The following is a 19,844-nucleotide window of genomic DNA, read 5'->3' on the forward strand; positions in this document are numbered from 1 at the left end:
GCACTTTTTGATAACAATGCCTGTAAATTCTGTTGTCCACATGTACTCTATCAAACCTGCGATTATGGCAGCTTGTCAGACTGTAACAAACTTCAAGCATACTTAAACAGCATCAGGGTTTGTTCTGTGCTTATGGAAGAGTAAGGGGCACCAAAAACTGGGCTGCAATAAAAACAAAAAATAAATGATTTTGTTAATACAATCCACATTATAACAGCTAATGCCAAAACATAATGCAAGAACTTGAAAGCAGATGCTTTATAGGTTCGATTTCACACATAATACTTTTCTGAAATGTCACAACACAATTTGCAATGCATAACACTATATAAACATACACTATATGTTTCTGGCCTTGGTTGCAAAGCTAAATAAGATCAGTTTACTAGAGAAGCAAAACTGAAGACTTGTTTTCAGAGAATATAGTTTGAATTAAACATATTTTTCTTACCCCACTGACATTTTTAAAAGCATAAATATTATGCTTTTAAATATTATATTTAAATATTATAAAATAATGCTAAACCAAATTGACTGTGGTTTCTGCTGAAAACAAGAAAAAAATGGGGTAAGAATAAATAAACTTAATTCCAGATATGTTCTCCTAAAACAAGTCTATATCTTTACACAATTTTACTGTTCAAGTAAAATGATTCTCTTTTAAACATTCTAAAAATATTGATTTAGACACTGATGTTGCCAAAGTGAATATGTTAAGTACTACCAACCTTCATGGCTAAAGTCTTCAGATCTCCTTCATGTTCTTCCACTTTAGACTTGCACCGCTTTCTTAAAATCTTTGCATGTAGATAAGCAGCTCTTTTCTTTGCGACATCTGAGAAAAACTGCTCGGATAGCACAACCCTGAGCTGGACTATCTGTGATGACAGCAGAATCAGAACAACCAGCAAGACCAGGACGACAGACAGAGGAACCAGAGATTGATAGAGCCACAGTTCTGGTTCAGGCAAGCACTTCTTCTCAAACAGAGACACCGTGTAGGAAAAATCAGCCCCTTTTGCATTTTCCTTAACAGGTAAACCTAGAAATAATGTCTCTTCCTTTCAAAACAAAAAAAGGAGAAAGTGGAGAGAAGAAAATTAGAAGAAATTCAGACATCAAAAAATATCAGTGGCAGTTTTCATACAGTTTGATTATGAAAAATGGATAGTTTAACGGTTTTAATTACACTCATGTTATTCTAAAACGGTATGACTTTATTTGTTTGTGAAACAGAAAAGAAGACATTTCGAAGAATGTTGTGGTACAAACATCATTGGACCCATTTTGACTTTAACTGGATATATATTTTTTTTAATAATATATTCTTTTTCCACAGAAGAAAGAAAGTCATACAGTTTTGGAACGACAAGAAGGTTAGTAAATTAAGACAACATTTTCATTTTTGGGTGAACTATCCCTTTAAATATAGCCTACAGAAATTAAGATCTATGTTCACACAAGCAACATTGTCTTTTCTTTAATGCACACACAATTCAGTTATAAATAAAACTGGATTATATATACCCAACGTGATTACGTGAAACAAGAACAATACGTTAACTGTTATAAAAGATAGAAACAGGATTCAGCCTAACTACCTTAATTTTATATATAGAAATATATGATCGATATCTGTGATAACGTTCACACAACAGCAGAATATGCTGGTTATTCCTGTCTGAAATGCTAAATTCGGACAGTTTAGTTTTGACAAAAAGTTATTAGTTGTAGAGTGACTCAGGAATGTCAAAGTGGCAGTGCATGGCTTCGTGCACAAAAACACAATACGTTTGTCAATCGTTTTTGGAGTGTTAAATACAGTTCCGTTAATTAGTAAGGATTAAAGGACTAACGCAGGCTATCCAAGTATAACAGTATTCTAGCTTACCTGGATTTTTATCCCCACAGGAACATGAAGTGGCTCCAGTTCCCCGAGCCGCTTGCTCAGAACCACAATAAGCCAGTAAATCAGGCCGTCGAGGCTAATAAACACCAGCCAGGTGAGACAGTGAGTGAATATAGGAATACTGAACTTGAGCATGGCTTTCCACTGCCGACCGGTCGGACAGATGGACGGGGTCACTATATAACGTTCCAATTCGCTTTTGCTGAGCGGAAGGACACACGGTTTGCCCTTCTCCCTTTGCTGCTCGTCAAAGCAACGGAACGTTTTCGTGATGTATATGTTGTTGTGCTTCTTGTCCACATGAAATCTTCTCAGGTATAAAGCAGTAAGGAGCACAATAAATAAAAGACCTAATGTTGGAGACAATATCATTCCCATTGAAGACAAAGCATTGGTCACTGCTAACACACTCTGCGTGGTCTGGTTTAGAGCCTGTTCGGCATCAGAGAGGTGGACTTTGAAGAGCTCAGAGACAGAGTCCACCTTTGCTTTAAGAGTAAAATCTGCATGGTAACTCAAAACCGGAAAGTTTATAAAGTAACTTTTAAGTTGATTTCCCACCCACATTAGCATTTTAATATAATTTCCGAGGGGTTCTGTATTGATATCCAGTAACTTTTCCTCCAAGTTGCAGAGGAGGCCTTTTGCAAGCAGTCTCATGTTCTGTAACGTGTTCTGGATGTTGAAGAAAATCACTGAACTGGTTCCTAATGTGAGAAGAAGACTCTTCACTTGCTTCATACCCATCGAGATCAAAACCAGGGCTCCGAAACAACGGATCCTTTCTGAGAAATACATCGCTGGTGTTAAGCTTATACAAAAAGCACAAGTGAGGGGAACCGAGACCTCCTGAACACATTTGAAGGAAAAGTGAAGGACGAGGAAGAGGAATGTGCTCAGAATGAGGCTGGTGGTAAAGCAGCTCAACAAGAAGAGTGTTTTTTCCTTCCAGCTTTTCGTGTTGTTGGTTGTGTAGAGAGCATATGTTCTGGACCAGACCCATCGTACTCTTTCTGCCAGCTGATCAAATTTAGTTTGAATCATCATCGTCTCTCTAACCTGAATTAAGATGAACAGATATTTTGAAATTGGAAATGATGATGGCTTATGATTTCATCACTACATGAATTAATGAGCCCTACAGTGTCTGCATTATTTTGATTGGGCTCCAAAACATATTTAGACATTTAAGCCAAACTTAAAAATGTGAATATCATTGCATTAGATAACAAAATATCAAATCAAGTAGTTAAAATACAGTAGCAAAAACACACTTTTCTTGTAATACCTTTAAAAAAAAAAAAAAAAAAAAGTTTATTAGGTTTTAAATGATAAAACAATAGATATATACCGTTATTTGGACACGTTGTGGTTCAGACACACATAATATGACGAGACTAGATGGTTAATTGCAATAAATGCCTCAAAAAAGTTTTTTATCAGTGTAGCTTGAGGTTTTATTCTACTGATATTGAAATTTGATATAATGTTGACCGAAGCAACAATAAATCTGTTAATACAATTTAGTCTCTAATATAATGCAAGATTTGATTTTGTACAGTGATGACATAAAAAAACAACTATATCCTCAGATTTGATTTTACAGTAAGATAATTTATTTGAACTTACCTTATATTTGTCTGGAATCGTATCAGCTCATGATTGTGTTGTGGCAGTCCAGCATTTATGTGTCAAAGCAGGAGGAAGCTGTTTTATCCCCCAGTTGGTCACTTCCTTTTTTAGCCATCATCTCAGCACTTACTCATAACCACAGAGTAGCGCAGAAAAAAAAAACACCTTGTGATAAAAATGTTCCAAAAACAAAACAAAAACAAACATAATTCTGTTGTATTTGGAAAGCTGTATGCCTGCTTCCGAAGTATTTTGATCATTTTGATAACATGTAGAACAAATTTCTTGTCTTTAACTAATGTACACACAACCTGGGAGTGCAGCTTTAATAAACAGGACCAAAATTATACTATATGATATAATAAATGAATAACTTAATAAATAAAACAAATAAGTTCCTTATTTTCATCAAAGAATCCTGAAAAAAAATTGTACACTACTGTTTTCAACATTGATAATAATAATAAATGTTTTGAGTAGTAAATCAGCATATTAGAATGATTTTTGAAGGATCATGTGACACTGAAGACTGGAGTAATGATGCTGAAAATTCAACTTGGCATTACAGTAATAAATTAATTTCAAAGTATATTCAAATAGAAAACAGTTATTTTAAAGTGTAAAAAAAATTTCATAATTACTGTCTTTACAGTATTATATATATAAAGAGCGTTTTTAAATCTAGACTAAAAGACGCATCTCTTTAGCCAAACATTTACATAATGCATCTCATAACCTTGTACTCCAGTTATATCAGATCAAATGCACGATTACATTTGCTTGAAATGTTATGAACAGCAGCTTCGCTAATTAATTTCCATTTGCTTTTCTATTTTATCTTTGGATGACCATCCCGAACTAGAGAGTATGTCAGCTCCAGTTTGGATCCAGTCTCTTACGAAGACTTCAGATGACCCAAAACCTGTGAAGAGACGACTCCAACTCCGGCCAGGACTTCAAGATGACGGCAACTCTGAATCAACATGCACAGTGCTAAATTTTCTATATATTATAATCATTTGTAATAATTACTTCAATGAGCTCATTGTTTCTGCCTAAAATGTTCTGATAACAGATCACTCTAAATTGTAATGTAGACACATGCATTTTCTGTAAAGCTGCTTTGAAACAAATAAACGTGAATTGAATTGAATACACTGTACATTTACGCCATATATAAATATATCTGTGTTTTCATGTCACGTCAGGAAACACTATAAATAGAGACTTGCTGCTTTTGTTTGTGAACGCTCATTTTCCAGTGTAATATCCATTTTTTATTTTTTAATTTGAAAAATAACTTACATAAATCTCTGTACTCAACCATACTTGACCAAGACATAGCCTTGGCATGAACACATTGCACCAAAAAAGAAAAAAAAAAAAAGAAAAAGAAAAAACAATAGAGAAGGCATTTGAAATAGAATAGAACATACCTTTGACATCATGAGACATTATCCCACTTCCATACATTTGGAGTGTTTGCTTTAATAGAGATCTCTTTTCAAATGATGTAGATTGTGAAAAACGTACACTGAAATCATAAGTAGGACTGAAAGCTTGATAAACACTTTTTTTTTTTTTTACAAATCAGAAAAATGTAGAGTTAATTTTCATAGGAAGAGGTATAATGTCCCAGTGCATATTTCCATTCAGGCATTGAAACTAGGAGTCATAAACTGCTCAGATATAAGAAGCTCTGATTATTACTAAAAAATAGAAAATAAAAAATAAATAGGTCTTGGCTTGTAAATAAACTAACAAAAATATATTAAATGACTTCTACTTTCTTGAAACGAAGAAATAAAAACCAAAGGTATATCATCGTGTGGCAATAGCATCGTCCCGATGTGCATTTCTCTGCAGACAGCATCATGCTCGGAAAACTGTACAGCACAATACTGCGAAAGTCAGTGAGCTGCAGCCGCCTCCGGTAAAAAGATCTCGGAAATTTGGGGCTCTTTTGTCAGGAATGCTGCAGCTCATATTTCCGTAAAGATATAAAAATCCCTGGTCACATTTTCCTTTAAATTTTCAACAAAGTATGATTTTACAAGGTGGAATGTTCATTCGGAATTTTGCCCTTCTGGTCAGCGTGAGACCACTGCCTTATTTTTTACGAAAATTCAATTCAGGGTGAAGGGGGGGAGGGGATCGTTGTCGACATGCACTGTACAAGAAACTGCAATTTTTTTTTCTCCAAATATCGTCTTTATCAAAACATGCTGAGTTACTGTAAGATGTGCCCAAGCCATGTTGCCAAAAACCCTTTTCAACATGCTTGTTAAACGAATGAACTTCAAACAATACAGACTAAAACTAGAAGAGCTGAAGAAATGAACAGCCCCTGAAAATTCAAATGAAAAAGAACTGGAACAATATCGGGGTGGAAATCTGACAACGGAAGCAAGAAGTACAGAGAGTTTACCCTGGGACAGGGGAGAAGTAGAGAAACATGTACAATTTGCACATCATCTTTAGCTTCATAAGGCTTACGCCTTTACAATAATAAATCATAGACATTTATTTCTTACGTCTTTGTCACATGAACAGGTTTTTCACTGTAAATAAAATGTTTAGCTTGTCATTTAACTGCTTGTCTGTAAAAATACAGTAGAGAGACCAATGAACGGTCTACAGGACAAAAAAAAACAAGGTTTCATGTTTTTTTTTTCTTCTTCTTCTTCTTCAAATCACACTGTAGCATTCACTCCCCATGAAAACCATGCACTAGTGAAATTTATCTTTAAAAATAATAGAAATGGTTGAAAATGGCTGATCCGGTTTGTTTTTTCTTTTTCTTTTTTTCTCATCATCATCTTTTTTTTTTTTTTTTTTTGCAAGTTGCAGTCTGAGAAATGTATTTCTTTTCTATTTACTTTTTTTTATTTCTTTTTTTAAGTTCAGCTAAAGTTGTGTCCATGCAACAAAAAACTTGTTATTTCCTCTTTAGGTTTCATACAGTATCAAGAGAAGAAATTCAATTTGATCTTAAAAGATGATTCAAACCTACATGTCATCTCTGTATTGATCTAGCAGAATCTTATCTGGGGAGTGAGGTGACCATTCCCGCGTCATATTCTTGTTTTGTGTGTACATTTCTGGGTCTGTTGGCATGGCTTGACCCAAGGAACACTGTTAGCCCATGTAGATACAAATACATCAACATTAAAAGAAACATAAATGGAAAATGAAAGTCGAAGAGAACGTTTCACCCCATTTCAAAAAGGGCTTCTGAAGAACTCAACATTTCGCTTCTCAGTTCAGGCTCAACTCCAATGGCTTCAAATAGGCTCTAAAATCAAGAATTGTGACGTTCCATGAGCTCAGGAGCCCATTTCCAGCTTCGTCTCGTCCCTACCCTCTAGGGGGTGCTCTTTGCGCACGATGTGTGCGGCATTTTTTTTGCGAGCAAAAACAGGACCGCTTTTTTCACCCCTAAGAAACAAGCTCTGAACACACAACATCAAGCATGCAGTGTTACCGGGGGGACGGGACCTGTCGCAATTCTCAAACTCCACCCATTGGCTGCTACAATAACGCTATATTTCAGGAAACTGCTACGAGCGACCGAACGGCCCGGACCCGCTGTCGAGAGATGACTGGGAAGCTCTTCTGGTCAACGGGGCCAAGGATGGGTCGACCAATGAAGAGGGAGGAAACAGTTTGAACCAGCCAATAACCATGTTGGACAAGTCCAGATCATCTAAAAGTATCTGAGCGGCTCCCATGAAGGATTTGTGGTCCATTCGTCCGTAGTCTCCCCACACAATGATCTACGATGGGAAGAGAATTAAGAATTAATGAATAGACTGAGGCCAGGTCTCATAAAAAAAAAAAAAAAAATAATGAATAGATGACTGAGTAGATATCGTGGAGAAAAAATGTGTGTATTACTCTGTATTTTATTATTTACTCTTATTTGCTAATATACTTTAATCAATCATTAAACTGCCTTATATATGGCATCGCTATACACATATATAAATATATATAATAATAATAATAATAAATATTAATTTATGTCGCAATTAATTATATATACTGTATATATACAGGGCTTGACCAGCCACTGGTAACTAGTGGTTTTCCAAAGTTACTAGCCACTCAGTATTTTTACTGGCCACAATTTTGACATCGATACCATGGGGAAAAATTTCCATATACGTAGATATTTTTTTAATTATCTCATAATTTGGTTGTTGCTGTTACTTTTAGACCTGATGCACAGATCCATTATGCTGTTACATGTGTTTTCTTTATCAACTGTTTACGTTCGCTTGAAACATAACTGACTGTGTTTATGTGAATACTCGCCAAGACCGGCTTTTTGACATTATTTTTTGTATTTGACTGTTTAAGCGCAATAAGCAGCGAAAAATAACTTAGTTTAGTTCTGAGAGGTGGCTTTATTGTATGCACACTTTGGGTGCGAGCACAAAATCTGCAGGAATGAGTAAAATTATGCGCAATACGTCCAATCCCACACCGAAATTCAAACCCTGTAATGCCAAAAATATTAATCCGGAGCAAATGAGTGAGTGGAGGCGGGTTTGTGCGTCACTCGCTGTCAGAGAGATGAGAGAATGAGAAAGCGCAGCTGGTATCATGTATCTATTCTGCGAAAAAAAGTATTGGAAGCGTTTCAGATATTTCAGTATCGATCTATATCTAAAAATCTATATTTTTGACAACACTACATTGCACTTAGTTTGTTATTTCAGATGCCTTTTTAAAAAACTACAATTGAAAAATGTATATATTAAATATAAAATTCAACCCGCCAAAGTGGCTAGTAGGAGTGACTGTGTTACACGCCACTGCTGAAATCACACACATTTGGCGGGTCTTAATGTCAACCTCTGTATATATACACACTATGGCTTTATTGGCTATTATTTTAGGGTTACAAATAAATAAGTTAATAGGTTATAATAGTTTATTCGAAACAATTATATTATTATAAATATGTATATATGTATTAATATATATATATACATATATACTAATATATAAATATTATACAAATATATAATATTTAAATATTATCTAAGAAGTTTATATACACAAATGAATCCCTTCTCTCTAGATAAGGTAGTACTGATTGACCAAATGATCATGAGATAATGGCCAAACGACTGGTAAATAAAACCATTAGTGATGACATAATACCTGTAAAACCTTTCCTCCTGGGCTCTCCTCAAACGGCAGCTGCTGCTGGTAAAGAGGGTCCAGTGTTTTTCGTGCTACTTTTGTTTTCTTTTTGGCTATGCAGGCTCCATTATCCAGTAGATACACCTTTACATAAGGGGCTGGAGAACAACAACAACAGATGGAGTTTAATCATGAGCGATGAGTTTTCAGGTGCCTGTGAAATCACCTTCAGAAAGAATAACCACACTCACCTGGCAGTGCCTTAGAACTTGATTTTCCCACAAGGCCTCTGGCTCGAATGACCTCTACCTCTAGGGCTCCTTTCTTTTCCACCATCCCAATCTGAATGTCACCTAGACATGAGAAAAAGCAAGGATATATGGGTTAAACATGATTAATATGACTGTAAGGACTTGCATCAGGGCAACTGAGTTTGACTGGAGACATAAGCACAATAGCAAAGTGTACAGAAAGTCAAATAAACAAGTGCTCACCCATAGGGGGCGTGGCTAACGTCTGTCTGCCCACAAGCTGGGCGGGGCCAAGTCCATCCAGGAAATCACTGAACTGACTGTCAGAAGAAAGTCTCACTCCAGGGAATATGAGGCTGAGAAGAAAGAAAAAGGTTTTGATAAGAAGATTACAAGAGCTTGATCTCATTATTTGTTTTGGTCTATATTTTAACATTTTAAAACATGCATGACACACTAGTCGCGTTTCCATTACCCTTCAAATTGCGCAAATTAAAATTGCGAATTGAAAATACGGCCAATGGAAATTTTACAAAAACATTTTTACGCCCGCATGAGGAGGTTTTTCAGGCAACTCGAAAAAGAAATATTCCGCAAAACTGCAATGGAAATGTGCATTTGCAGGTCAACGCGGTGTTGCACCTGACGCAGTGTGTTTGGACAGAATACGAGGCAGAGTTCTTTATTAAATTCATAAAAGACAAAAGAATTACAGGAATAATGGATTCTAAACCTCAAATAAATGCCACAATCAAGACCTCGAAGCAGATATGAGGGAGAAACACTCAGAAATACCTCATATGTGCCGCTCACAAGTATAATAAGAGTCGTTCCTTACCATTAATGCTCTGAAAACACACATACATCTCCTTCGATTAATAATAATGGCTAGTGCAGTGGCTGGGAAACCTACCAATGTCCGTTGCCATGGTTTTTGGAATGATTTTACTTATCGCGAGAGGAAAAAATGAAGTTTTAGTCGCATGACATCGGTTAATGGAAACGCCGTCATTTCGAAATCGTTTTTTGTCGACATTTAGAAAAAAAACGCGAAAGTTTTGCGCAAATCTGTAATGGAAACGCGCCTATTGTCATGCTTGTCAGAATGGTTGTGTGCATGTGTGTTTTGTTACTCACTTTCCCTCAGAGCTGTAGCTGTTCATGCTGCCGTCAGTGGATTCGCGGCTGGCCTGTCGGGTCATTCGGCTTCGCATCTCTACGGCCAGACCCGTCTCTGTGCTCCTCTGGATAGTGCTGCGCAGCTTCTTTCCTCCTGCTTCTACAGAGACAGAGAGAGAGAATTTGTCAATCAAATCAGGATATCAAGACGTTTCAGGCGGAGTGATGAAGGACACGTTTCTGCGCGTTGAAAACCAAAAGCCTCACACGTGGCTCAGATGTGACAGCTGATGTGCCGTTGATCTAGACTAGGGTGTGAAATGAGGAGTTAGGCACATGTGGTTCTGCTCCCACTCAACAATTTCTTGTTTTAAGATACAGCGCTTTTTTATGTTTCTATATCTGGCCTACAGACATGCCACAGTGTCTGTTACACGAGACGCAGTGTGATTTATCATGACGGGTTATACAGGTGCACAGAACCAGAATTAAGCCCGACATGAACAAACACCTCAACCTGTGTCAGCTGAACACTTATAAACACTGGCACTTTCATAGCAGGTTAAAGTGGCATTTCAGTTCAATCACTGATGTCATTTTGAAGTGGGACTACCTGTTTGGCGCACAATGGTAGACGAGGTGTTAGGAGAGGTTGGGAAACTTGTCTGGAAACGTTCATTATTTCTCTCTGGTGCTGCTAGTGGAGCAGATGTTACACATTTTTCCTTAATTATTCAAAAGTTTCCCAAGGTAAGCTAACTAAGTTTGTTGTTACCATAACAAAAAAGGAGGAAAGCCTTTTGTATCATGTTTGCATTTTATATTTTATATGGCTGTTTAATACCCAGTAGAAATATAACTAACTATAACAAAAATTGTGCATGTAGAAGTAGAAATTACTTATAATAAACACACACAACATATTCTATAACAATGCACTAAGTTGCAATGTTGCCTGCCACCGGTGCAAAACAAAACAGTAGTTTATTCCAATTACTATGATTCATTGCACAACTTAGCCCTTATTAATCATATTGCTGTTGGCAATAAGACATTTGAGGCTAAAATCACTATAAAACAAGTCTTCTCTTGGCTTTAACTTCAAGTACAAAATGAATGCACATCCTGTTCTTTTGTTGCCAAATAGAAATGAAAAAATGAAGAGGACAGTCATGTGAGGGCTACTCAGAATGCAGAACCCATCTTCAATAGGTGAGAGAGAAGACTACAGGAAGCAGACATGGCTGAGCTGCTGAGATTCAAGCATTCAATCGCTGCTCACACACAGCAGGCTTGATTTTCATTTCATTCAATGTTATCCGCCTCTGCTTTCGGCCCTGAGACGTAGCTGAACACAAGAGGATGACGAATATATCGGCGGATGTGGCTGTCCTTTTGTGTGCTAACAGCAGTTGTATATAATAATCGAGAACTTGTAACAGTTGTGGTCTTGTTGAAGTTGACCAACATAAACTTGAGAAACACTAGCCCCTTTCACACATACAGTCTTTACTGGTAAATTACCGGTAAGAGATCATGTGTAAACAGGACCTTTTTAAAAATACCGGTAAATTGGTTCCGGCAATTTACCAGTAAGGGAAGTTGCAACATTACCAGTAAATTACCAGCTCTGTGTGAACGTGGAATGAAGATTACCAGTATGATCACGAAGAAAGTCAGAACGTCACGTAGAAAGCAGACATAAGAAGTCTGCTTTGGGCCAATCATAAACATCTTATGGAGATGAAGTGATTACTTGGTGCTGTTTACAGTAAGATTTTTAATCGTTTTTCTATGTAAATATGCGCTAGATGATCATCTTTGATTGTTTTGCCACGTCTCGCAGCTTTTTCAACGTGTCGCACTCGAGACCCGGCCTTCTTTTCCATTCATCAGTGTTGCGGCTCTGCAGTTGGATACTATTATGCATGTCTCGTGTTCTGTTTGATCATCCCTTTATGCCTTTAACTCAGATGTCCAAAATTTTGTCAAATTGAACAGAGTGAAACTAAAACGCTTCTCCTCATGCGGGTGGATGAAGACAACAGTGCGGCGGTTAAAGTTGACTGGGAATTTAACAGTATTTTGGAGCTGATGTGTGAATGGTCTCTTACCGGTAAAAAGCCGTTGCTTGTGTGAACAGCATATTTGTGTATTTACCGGTAAAGTCATTCTGGCAATTTTACGGTAATTTACCGGGATTGCTGTGTGAAAGTCACAATGATGCACAATGTCAGAAAACATCAAATATCACCCCAAAATAAAATTCTGTATAAAACCCCCATGTCGTTCCAAATCTGTATGAGTTTCTATTTTGATTCTATTTTGAGTTTCATAATGTCAGAAAAGAAGATATTTTGAAGAATGTTGGTAAGCAGACAGACATTTACTCCCATAGTATTTTTTCCCCTACTATGGAAGTCAATGGCTACCATCAATTTAAAATTTTTCCAATACCGTCAACATTCTTCAAAATATCTTCTTTTGAGTTCAACAGAAGAAAGAAACTCAAACAGATTTGGAACCACATGAGGGTGAGTAAAATGACCAAAAAAAAAATTTGTTTGGGGGGGTATGGGGTGAACTATCCCTTTAAGATTCAATCATGCCATGTTTTCTGATCATGTCTTGAAAAGCTCTATGAAATGATCAAGAAGATATTCAGGTCATATTTCAACCCAAATCAAAAGAGATAAATAAATAAACAAAGCCTATTTTAGGACCTATAATATTTTGGTTTGTGACATTATCTTCATGACAATTAAGCACATTTCTTCCAAAACTGTCATTATTATAAATGAATGAAATAAAATTAATAAATTAAAAAATATTAATAAATTAAAAAAATTTAAATAACCATATTAATTTATAAAGTGTTTATACATTGTGATAGTATTTATGTTGTAATGCCCTTAATTTATGCCAAAAAAAAAGGCTTATAGGCTTTATGCAAAAATAAATTAATTAATAAATTCAACAATCATTGGATTTTCGGGTGAGATGTGACCTGGACATGTTCTCATGAGATTCACCCAGTAATTAATATATTAATGGATTGAAGATAACCCGTTTGTGCCTACATATCACACTAAATCATACAAAAGCCAAAAGGTATTTGTTCCATAAGTTATTAAGTCATATGATATTTCCTATGATATTAATCTCTATAGCGACTGAAGGGGGAGAAAGAGAGACAGAGAGAGAGAGAGAGAGAGAGAGAGAGAGAGAGAGAGAGAGAGAGAGAGAGAGAGGCACCTTCAAGGTCAAACCACAAGATGATGCTTGAGTCCCACCAAAACCATCAAAAGATTGCACTACTATTTAGTGCAATAAAAATGATACTGCACATACATAACTGTATTTTACTGACAGCGATGCATGATTCTGCTGATTATTTATTTAAACTCCACCAGAAACCAGATACGTATAAATAATTGCAAACTCAATCAAATGTAAAAGGAAAAAGAGTTGGTGTGCTCACATAACACCAAATATTCTGCAAAACACATGATCTTTGACATGCAAGATTCCCATTCGGACCTAAACACTTAATATCTCCACATGTGACACATCTTCATCCTCTTACCTCCGTCTTCCTCATCGAAAGAATTCATGCAGGGGAAGTAGACGGCCAGCGCTTCGAACGAGGCTGACAGACTCATGCGGCTCTGGGAGCGCTGCATGCGCCCGCCGCTGCCCGCACCCGTGCCCGCGGTCGAGGTGGCATCGTGGCTCTGCCTACCCATGCTTACAGCCGGGTCGAGTGGAGGGGATGCTGTGGTGCTGAGACTGCGGACGCTGGGTTGAACTCAGAGCAGAGAGTGCTCTTAAACATCACTTAATCTGCAGCGGATGCAGAACGAGGGTTTGTTTTGGGTTCTTCAGCTGGAGAAAGCTCTGCGTCGACTGATCTCCCAGGAGTACGCAGCATTAGTGTGTGTTCGGCTCTCGGCGCAGTGAAGCTGTCTGCTCTCCTCAAGCTATCTCCTTTCTAACACGCGCGTGCAGGAGGGAGGAGGGGGTGGAGCAAGGCCCCTTTTCTTGCATCCTCCCCCGGCCAATCAAAAGGCTCAGCTCTTCAAATGCTCCTCCATGCGCATGAGCTTTACCCAGAGATACTGCAAATGTGTGTGTGTGTGGTCATTAGGAACCTGGGCATCTCTTGCCCTGACTGTCCACATGCAAGTCACACACAGTTCACGTGTTAAACACACACACACACACACACACACACACACACACACACACACACACACACACACACACACACGTCACACACACACACACGGACACACAGATAATTCCTCCTTTCTCCTCTGCTCTTAAAAAGACGAGATTTATTTCTCTGTGCTGACGTACATCTTTTATCACAGGCCTCCACCTCTCTCTTCACTATCTCTCAGTGTAAATGTTTACCACAGAAGACGTCTGGCCACAGAAACAGCTGAATTACTGCTATCCCTGAAAAATATCCCCGCAATATGCATTGCAAATATTTGAATAGTCATAACAGGAATAGCAGCCATATCCAACCATTTTCAACAGCCACTTCAGGCATCAATTTCAGAGAGAAACTAGATACTGGGTGTCTGCTGAGGAATTAAAAATACTAGATATTTGCATTATGCAAAACTTGCAGCCACGATACCAGGGTGCATGGTGTTATGAAGGTTAAAAGCACCCAGCCTCAAAATCTATATGACAGGGTTCTTAAACTTTGATGCCAAGGACCCCTAAAAATGATGGTCTTAAGGACCTTTTTCCTAAAATATAATGACAGCTAGACAATTTTCTGCACGAAGTCCCACTTATACTTCATTTCAAAATAACTGTTTTCTAATTTAATATATTTTAAATTGTGAATTTTCATCAGCCATTACTTCAGTCTTTAGTTTCAATCTTAATTATTCCAAACTTTTGACCGCCAGTGTGTGTGTATAGGCATATACACTTATCGGCTACTGTTCAACTGCTCAATAATGTGAATATCTAATCAGCCAATCACATGACAGGAACTCAATGCATTTAGGCATGTAGACATGATCAAGATGATCTGCTGAAGTTCAAACTGAGCATCAGAATGGGGACGAAAGGTGATTTAAGTGACTTTCAATGTGGCATGGTTGTTGGTGCCAGACGGGCTGGTCTGAGTATTTCAGAAACTGCTGATCTACTGGGATTTTCATGCACAACCATCTCTAGGGTTTACAGAGAATGATCCAAAAAAGAGAAGTGGCAGTTCTGTGAGTGAAATGCCTTGTTGATGCCAGAGGTCAGAGGAGGATGGCCAGACTTGTTCGAGCTGATGGAAAGGCAACAGTACCTCAAATAATCACTCGTTACAATCGAGGTCTGCAGAAGAGCATCTCTGAACACACAACATGTTAAACCTTGAAGCAGAAGAGCATCTCTGAACACACAACATGTCGAACCTTGAAGCAGAAGCAGAGCATCTCTGAAAACACAACATGTCACATCTTGAAGCAGAAGAGCATCTTTGAACACACAACATGTTGAACCTTGGAGCAGAAGAGCATCTCTGAACACACATGTCACATCTTGAAGCAGAAGAGCATCTCTGAACACACAACATGTCGAACCTTGAAGCAGAAGAGCATCTCTGAACACACGTCAAATCTTGAAGCAGAAGAGCATCTCTGAACACACAACATGTTGAACCTTGAAGCAGAAGAGCTACAGCAGCAGAAGACACACCGGTGACACTCCTGTCAGCTGAGAACAGGAAACTGAAGCAATTCACACAGGCTCAGCAAAATCAGACAATAGAAGATTGGAAAAACATTGCCTGGTCTGATGAGTCTCGATTTCTGCTGCAGCATTCAGATGGTGAGGTCAGAATTTGGTGTAAACAAAATAAAAGCATGGATCTATCCTGACTTGTATCAACAGTTCAGGCTGCTGCTGGTGTAATGGAGTCTGGGATATTTTCTTGCCACACTTTGGGCCTCTTAGTACCAACTGAGCATTGCCACAGCCTACCTGAGTATTGTTGATGACCATGTCCATCCCGTTATGACCACAGTGTACCTGTCTTCTGATGACAACTTCCAGCAGAATAATGCACAATGTCACAAAGCTCAAATCATCTTAAACTCCTGTCTTGAACATGACTCAGTTCTCTAAACTCATATGACCTCCACAGTCACCAGATCTCAATCCAATAGAGCAGCTTTGGGATGTGGCGGAATGGTAGATTCACATCATGGATGAGCAGCCAATACAAATCTGCAGCAACTGCATGATGCTATCAGGTCAATATGGACCAGAATCTCTGAGGAATGTTTCCAGCACCTTGTTGAATCTATGGCACGAAGAATTAAGGCATTTCTGGACGCAAAAGGGGTCCAAACAGGTACTAGCAAGGTGTACCTAATAAAGTGGCCAGTGTGTGTGTGTGTGTGTGTGTATGTATATATACAGGGATGTAGTCGAGGCTAAACGCACATAAACGCCGTTTGCGCACCTCCCAAAATTCGGAAATAGCGTTTATCCACCTCCAAAGTGCGTTTATCCGCCTCCAAAGTGCGTTTATCCACCTCTAAGTTGAGTTTTTTCACCTCTAAATTTCACGTTATTTGAGCAGACTTTTCCAGTGCGTGATCGCCGATCGGTACATGATTCGAGCATGTGGGCCGTTAATGAACGGAACATTGAGCAGAGAGCGCAGTGCGCCGACACACACACACACACACGGAAACAAAGAGAACGGCGCACACACGGAGCGGAAAAGACACGCTTGTGAAGTTACTAAACAAGCTGCGCGAGAATGAAACCTGATCGCTGAACACGGAGGGGCGGGACGGCATATTTTGCAATTTTTTTTTTTTTTTATGCATTACAGGCAGCTGGTTTAATGTAGGGAGCATGTCGAAGCCCAACTGTACAAGAGATTCAGAGGGAATCAAGCCTGCACCAGGTTAAAGACTTTTCCCTCTACAGGGAAACACTGATCCACATTTTTCTGACATATTATAGACCAAACATTAATCGATTAATCGAGAAACTATTCAGCAGATTAATCGACTATGAAAATAATCCCAAATCCCTAATCATTATGTACAAGTGCATTGCACTGGAAGCACTGGATATAAGCCTCCGTCTCTATCTCTCTTAAATATTTTTGTTCTCTCTGTTTTGTCATTTAGTAAACTTGATAGATTTCAACCATATTATTCCTTCTTGAGTCTCTTTAACAAGAACTTAGATTAATGTACGAATTGAATAGTGATTGTGTGACCTGTGATGAGGGAACAACCAGTGATACCCATGGTAGTACCATCAAATGATAGCCTATAGCGATGTCATCAGGATACACATACAACGGTAGGCAGTGGCCCACCTTACTGGGTGACCACGTCGTGGTCCACCAGAATTGATTGTTTACCCACCTCTTTTTTTACCACTACACCTCTGTATATATATATATATATATATATATATATATATATATATATATATATATATATATATATATATATATATATATATATATATACATACAAATAAATATATACATACATACATATATATATATATACATATACATACAAATAAATATATACATACATACATACTGTTTTGCAATAGTATATATTGAAGAAAAAAAAAACATTTCACTAAAACTGTCGCTACTGTGATCTGGTATCTGGTACTATTCTGGTCCATTAATATATTCATGTTGATTTGTTTGATGGCTCTTTTAAATTTTGAGTTCTGAATTTCTTCTAGCAGACATGGAGAACATAACACAGTGTACTAATACTCCCAGACCTGCCAGAACGCACTCTCATCCTGATTCACTGCCAAATACGTGTCTTCTAGAGGCAGAGGGGGCAGAGGTGATGTCTCAACATGCTCAGAATACAACAAAAGGAAGGAAGGAAGCAGACAATTTCAGCACAATGACTAAACTAGTTAAAACTAGACTTTTTCTGTAAAACGTACCAGGCCAGAGAATGGAAGTTTATACACCCAACATGTTAAATGCTAATGTCAACTCAAATCCTAGTAACCAACATGAACAAATCGGACAATCTGAGACTAAAGTGGAGCACAAGAAAAACTAAGAACTCAATGAAGCCTCCAGAGCTGTGAAAGAGAAATAAAACTTTCCATTGGGTTACAACATAATTCACAGCTCACGTTTGACACATCTCTAAAACTCCTCTATTGCAAACAGTTATGACAATACTGGGCACAGGGCACTTAACTTAATAATTCTGGGAAATGTTTCATAAGCAGACATACAGTAGACAGCCTGAGACCACTATACAATATAAATCAAATGCAGTCAATACAACTAGTCAGAAGGTTTCAAAAAGGCCAGATTAAAAGGAAACATTTATGAATCAGTGTATTCGATCAATCAGCCGCCTACACTACAGTCGCTACTACTAAAATATTACAGATGATATCATTGGACAGGCTGTATTACAGCTAGTGTCAGGGTTCTGTCACTTCTGTCTAGTGCATTTCTTGGTTCTGTGACAGAGCTCCGACACTCTGAGTTTTGTCATGTCTTCGTGTGTGCGATCGGCTTCGAGCGTCCTCGAGCCGTGCGCTCTCTTGTCTGTATGCCTTGTTACATGTGCGGGGCGTAGTGTTTGGATCCCGGCACATCTGTCTAGTTTGGTTTCGGTTCTGTGTCGGGATTCGGACCTTCATACTCCGCGTGTTTTGTCCTCTGTTTCGAGTTCGCTCGGACCGTACGCTCTCCTTTCTGCATCTGATGTTGTGTTCTGTGTAGCACGCGGTTCATGTTTTCATCGGCCGCGTGCTTTCATGTCATGTTTTGTCTTGTACTGTGTAGCACGCAGCTTGTGTTTTTCACTAGCTGTGTGCTTTCATGTTGTCATGTTTTGTGTGAACACGTGGCTTGTGATTCGTTTTACTGGCCATGTGCTTGTGCTTTTTGTCATGTTTGGTGGGAGCACATGGCCTGTCATGTGTTTCCTTGTGTCATGTGCTCTCCTGTAGATTGTCTAACCCTGCCCACCTTGTTACCTGATTGATTAATTTGCCCCACTTTGTCCTCCCTTGTTACCTGCTTTATTTGCCCTCCCTATTTATCCTCCCTGTGTTTGCAGTCCTGTGCTGGTTCGTTGTCATATGCACATCGTGCGTTTACTCTTGTGTGTCCTTATAAGTCAAGTCGAGTAAAGTCAAGTCTTCCCCCTCGGGGTAGTTTTGTTTGAATTTCGTTTTATTTTTTGCTTAATAAAAGCCTTTATTTCTTCTGCGTTTGAGTCCTCGCCTCATCTCTGTGACAGCTTCCTTTCTACATCAACCACTTTATTATTTGCATTTCAAATTAAAAAGCCTCTTCATAATGTTTTCCTCATAACAAATCCATTGTAAAAAACTATTAATCTACGTAAGTCGGTCATGGTGATTCAGTGCAGTAAATGGTTCAAGAGCTTCCGCTGGCCTACATTTTCATTATTTGGACAAATGTCAATTGTCAATCATGCACCACTATGGTTTTAAAACACAGTACTTTAAAATACCACTTTGAAGTGAAGAGCCAATGTTATTTAGTACAGGTTCATCTATGTCTACTCTACTGAGAATTCAACTTCCTCTACATGTAAACAACAGAATATTCAAGAACAGAAGGAATGATGGTGTCTATCTATCTATCTATCTATCTATCTATCTATCTATCTATCTATCTATCTATCTATCAATCAATCAATCAATCAATCAATCAATCAATCAATCAATCAATCAATCAATCAATCAATCAATCAATCAATCAA

The 19,844-nt window shown here is 38.1% G+C and overlaps 2 protein-coding genes and 1 long non-coding RNA gene across 11 annotated transcripts in view; 1 reads left to right on the forward strand and 2 right to left on the reverse strand.

Moving 5' to 3' along the window:
- Positions 1-29: 29 nt before the first annotated feature.
- On the reverse strand, positions 30-4,406 carry dcstamp (dendrocyte expressed seven transmembrane protein). Of its 2 annotated transcripts, XM_084385443.1 has the most exons (4): positions 3,539-4,406; positions 1,892-2,968; positions 729-1,061; positions 30-162 (listed from the first exon to the last, which is right to left on the reverse strand). In XM_084385443.1, the coding sequence occupies exons 2-4, from the start codon at positions 2,954-2,956 to the stop codon at positions 103-105; spliced, it is 1,458 nt and encodes a 485-aa protein (XP_084241569.1). In that variant the 5' UTR covers positions 2,957-2,968; positions 3,539-4,406; the 3' UTR covers positions 30-102. The 2 variants fall into 2 exon arrangements, with proteins under 2 accessions (XP_084241569.1, XP_084241568.1); XM_084385442.1 differs by having other exon boundaries at positions 1,892-4,406.
- Positions 929-5,122, forward strand: LOC311276031. Its single transcript, XR_014625026.1, has 4 exons — positions 929-1,036; positions 1,340-1,376; positions 1,912-2,003; positions 4,404-5,122. It is a non-coding gene; the product is annotated as an uncharacterized lncRNA (long non-coding RNA).
- Positions 4,786-19,844, reverse strand: part of rims2a (regulating synaptic membrane exocytosis 2a) — a gene marked incomplete at its 3' end in the record, with an annotated part of 189,910 nt that continues 174,851 nt past the window's right edge. For 7 of the 8 annotated variants that reach the window (XM_084385430.1, XM_084385426.1, XM_084385425.1 and 4 more), the window contains 5 exons: positions 10,084-10,225; positions 9,190-9,302; positions 8,947-9,048; positions 8,714-8,853; positions 7,102-7,317 (listed from right to left, as the gene is read on the reverse strand). In XM_084385430.1, the coding sequence (XP_084241556.1) occupies positions 7,102-7,317; positions 8,714-8,853; positions 8,947-9,048; positions 9,190-9,302; positions 10,084-10,225 (713 nt within the window). Of the gene's footprint in view, positions 7,318-8,713; positions 8,854-8,946; positions 9,049-9,189; positions 9,303-10,083; positions 10,226-13,651; positions 14,049-19,844 lie in introns of those variants that run through there. The other variant, XM_084385429.1, reaches the window with a different exon arrangement.

The sequence above is a fragment of the Rutilus rutilus genome, assembly GCF_951802725.1.
Source record: "Rutilus rutilus genome assembly, chromosome: 17".
NCBI classification, from domain to species: Eukaryota; Metazoa; Chordata; class Actinopteri; order Cypriniformes; family Leuciscidae; genus Rutilus; species Rutilus rutilus.

Excerpts from the sequence above, each read along its gene's own strand:
- dcstamp (XM_084385443.1), bottom strand. The coding sequence starts at position 2,956 with ATGATGATTCAAACTAAATTTGATCAGCTGGCAGAAAGAGTACGATGG. Across the intron at positions 1,062-1,891 it reads CTGTGGGGATAAAAATCCAG|GAAGAGACATTATTTCTAGG; the intron begins GTAAGCTAGAAT and ends TTGTTTTGAAAG. Across the intron at positions 163-728 it reads TGAAGACTTTAGCCATGAAG|CCCAGTTTTTGGTGCCCCTT; the intron begins GTTGGTAGTACT and ends TTTTTATTGCAG.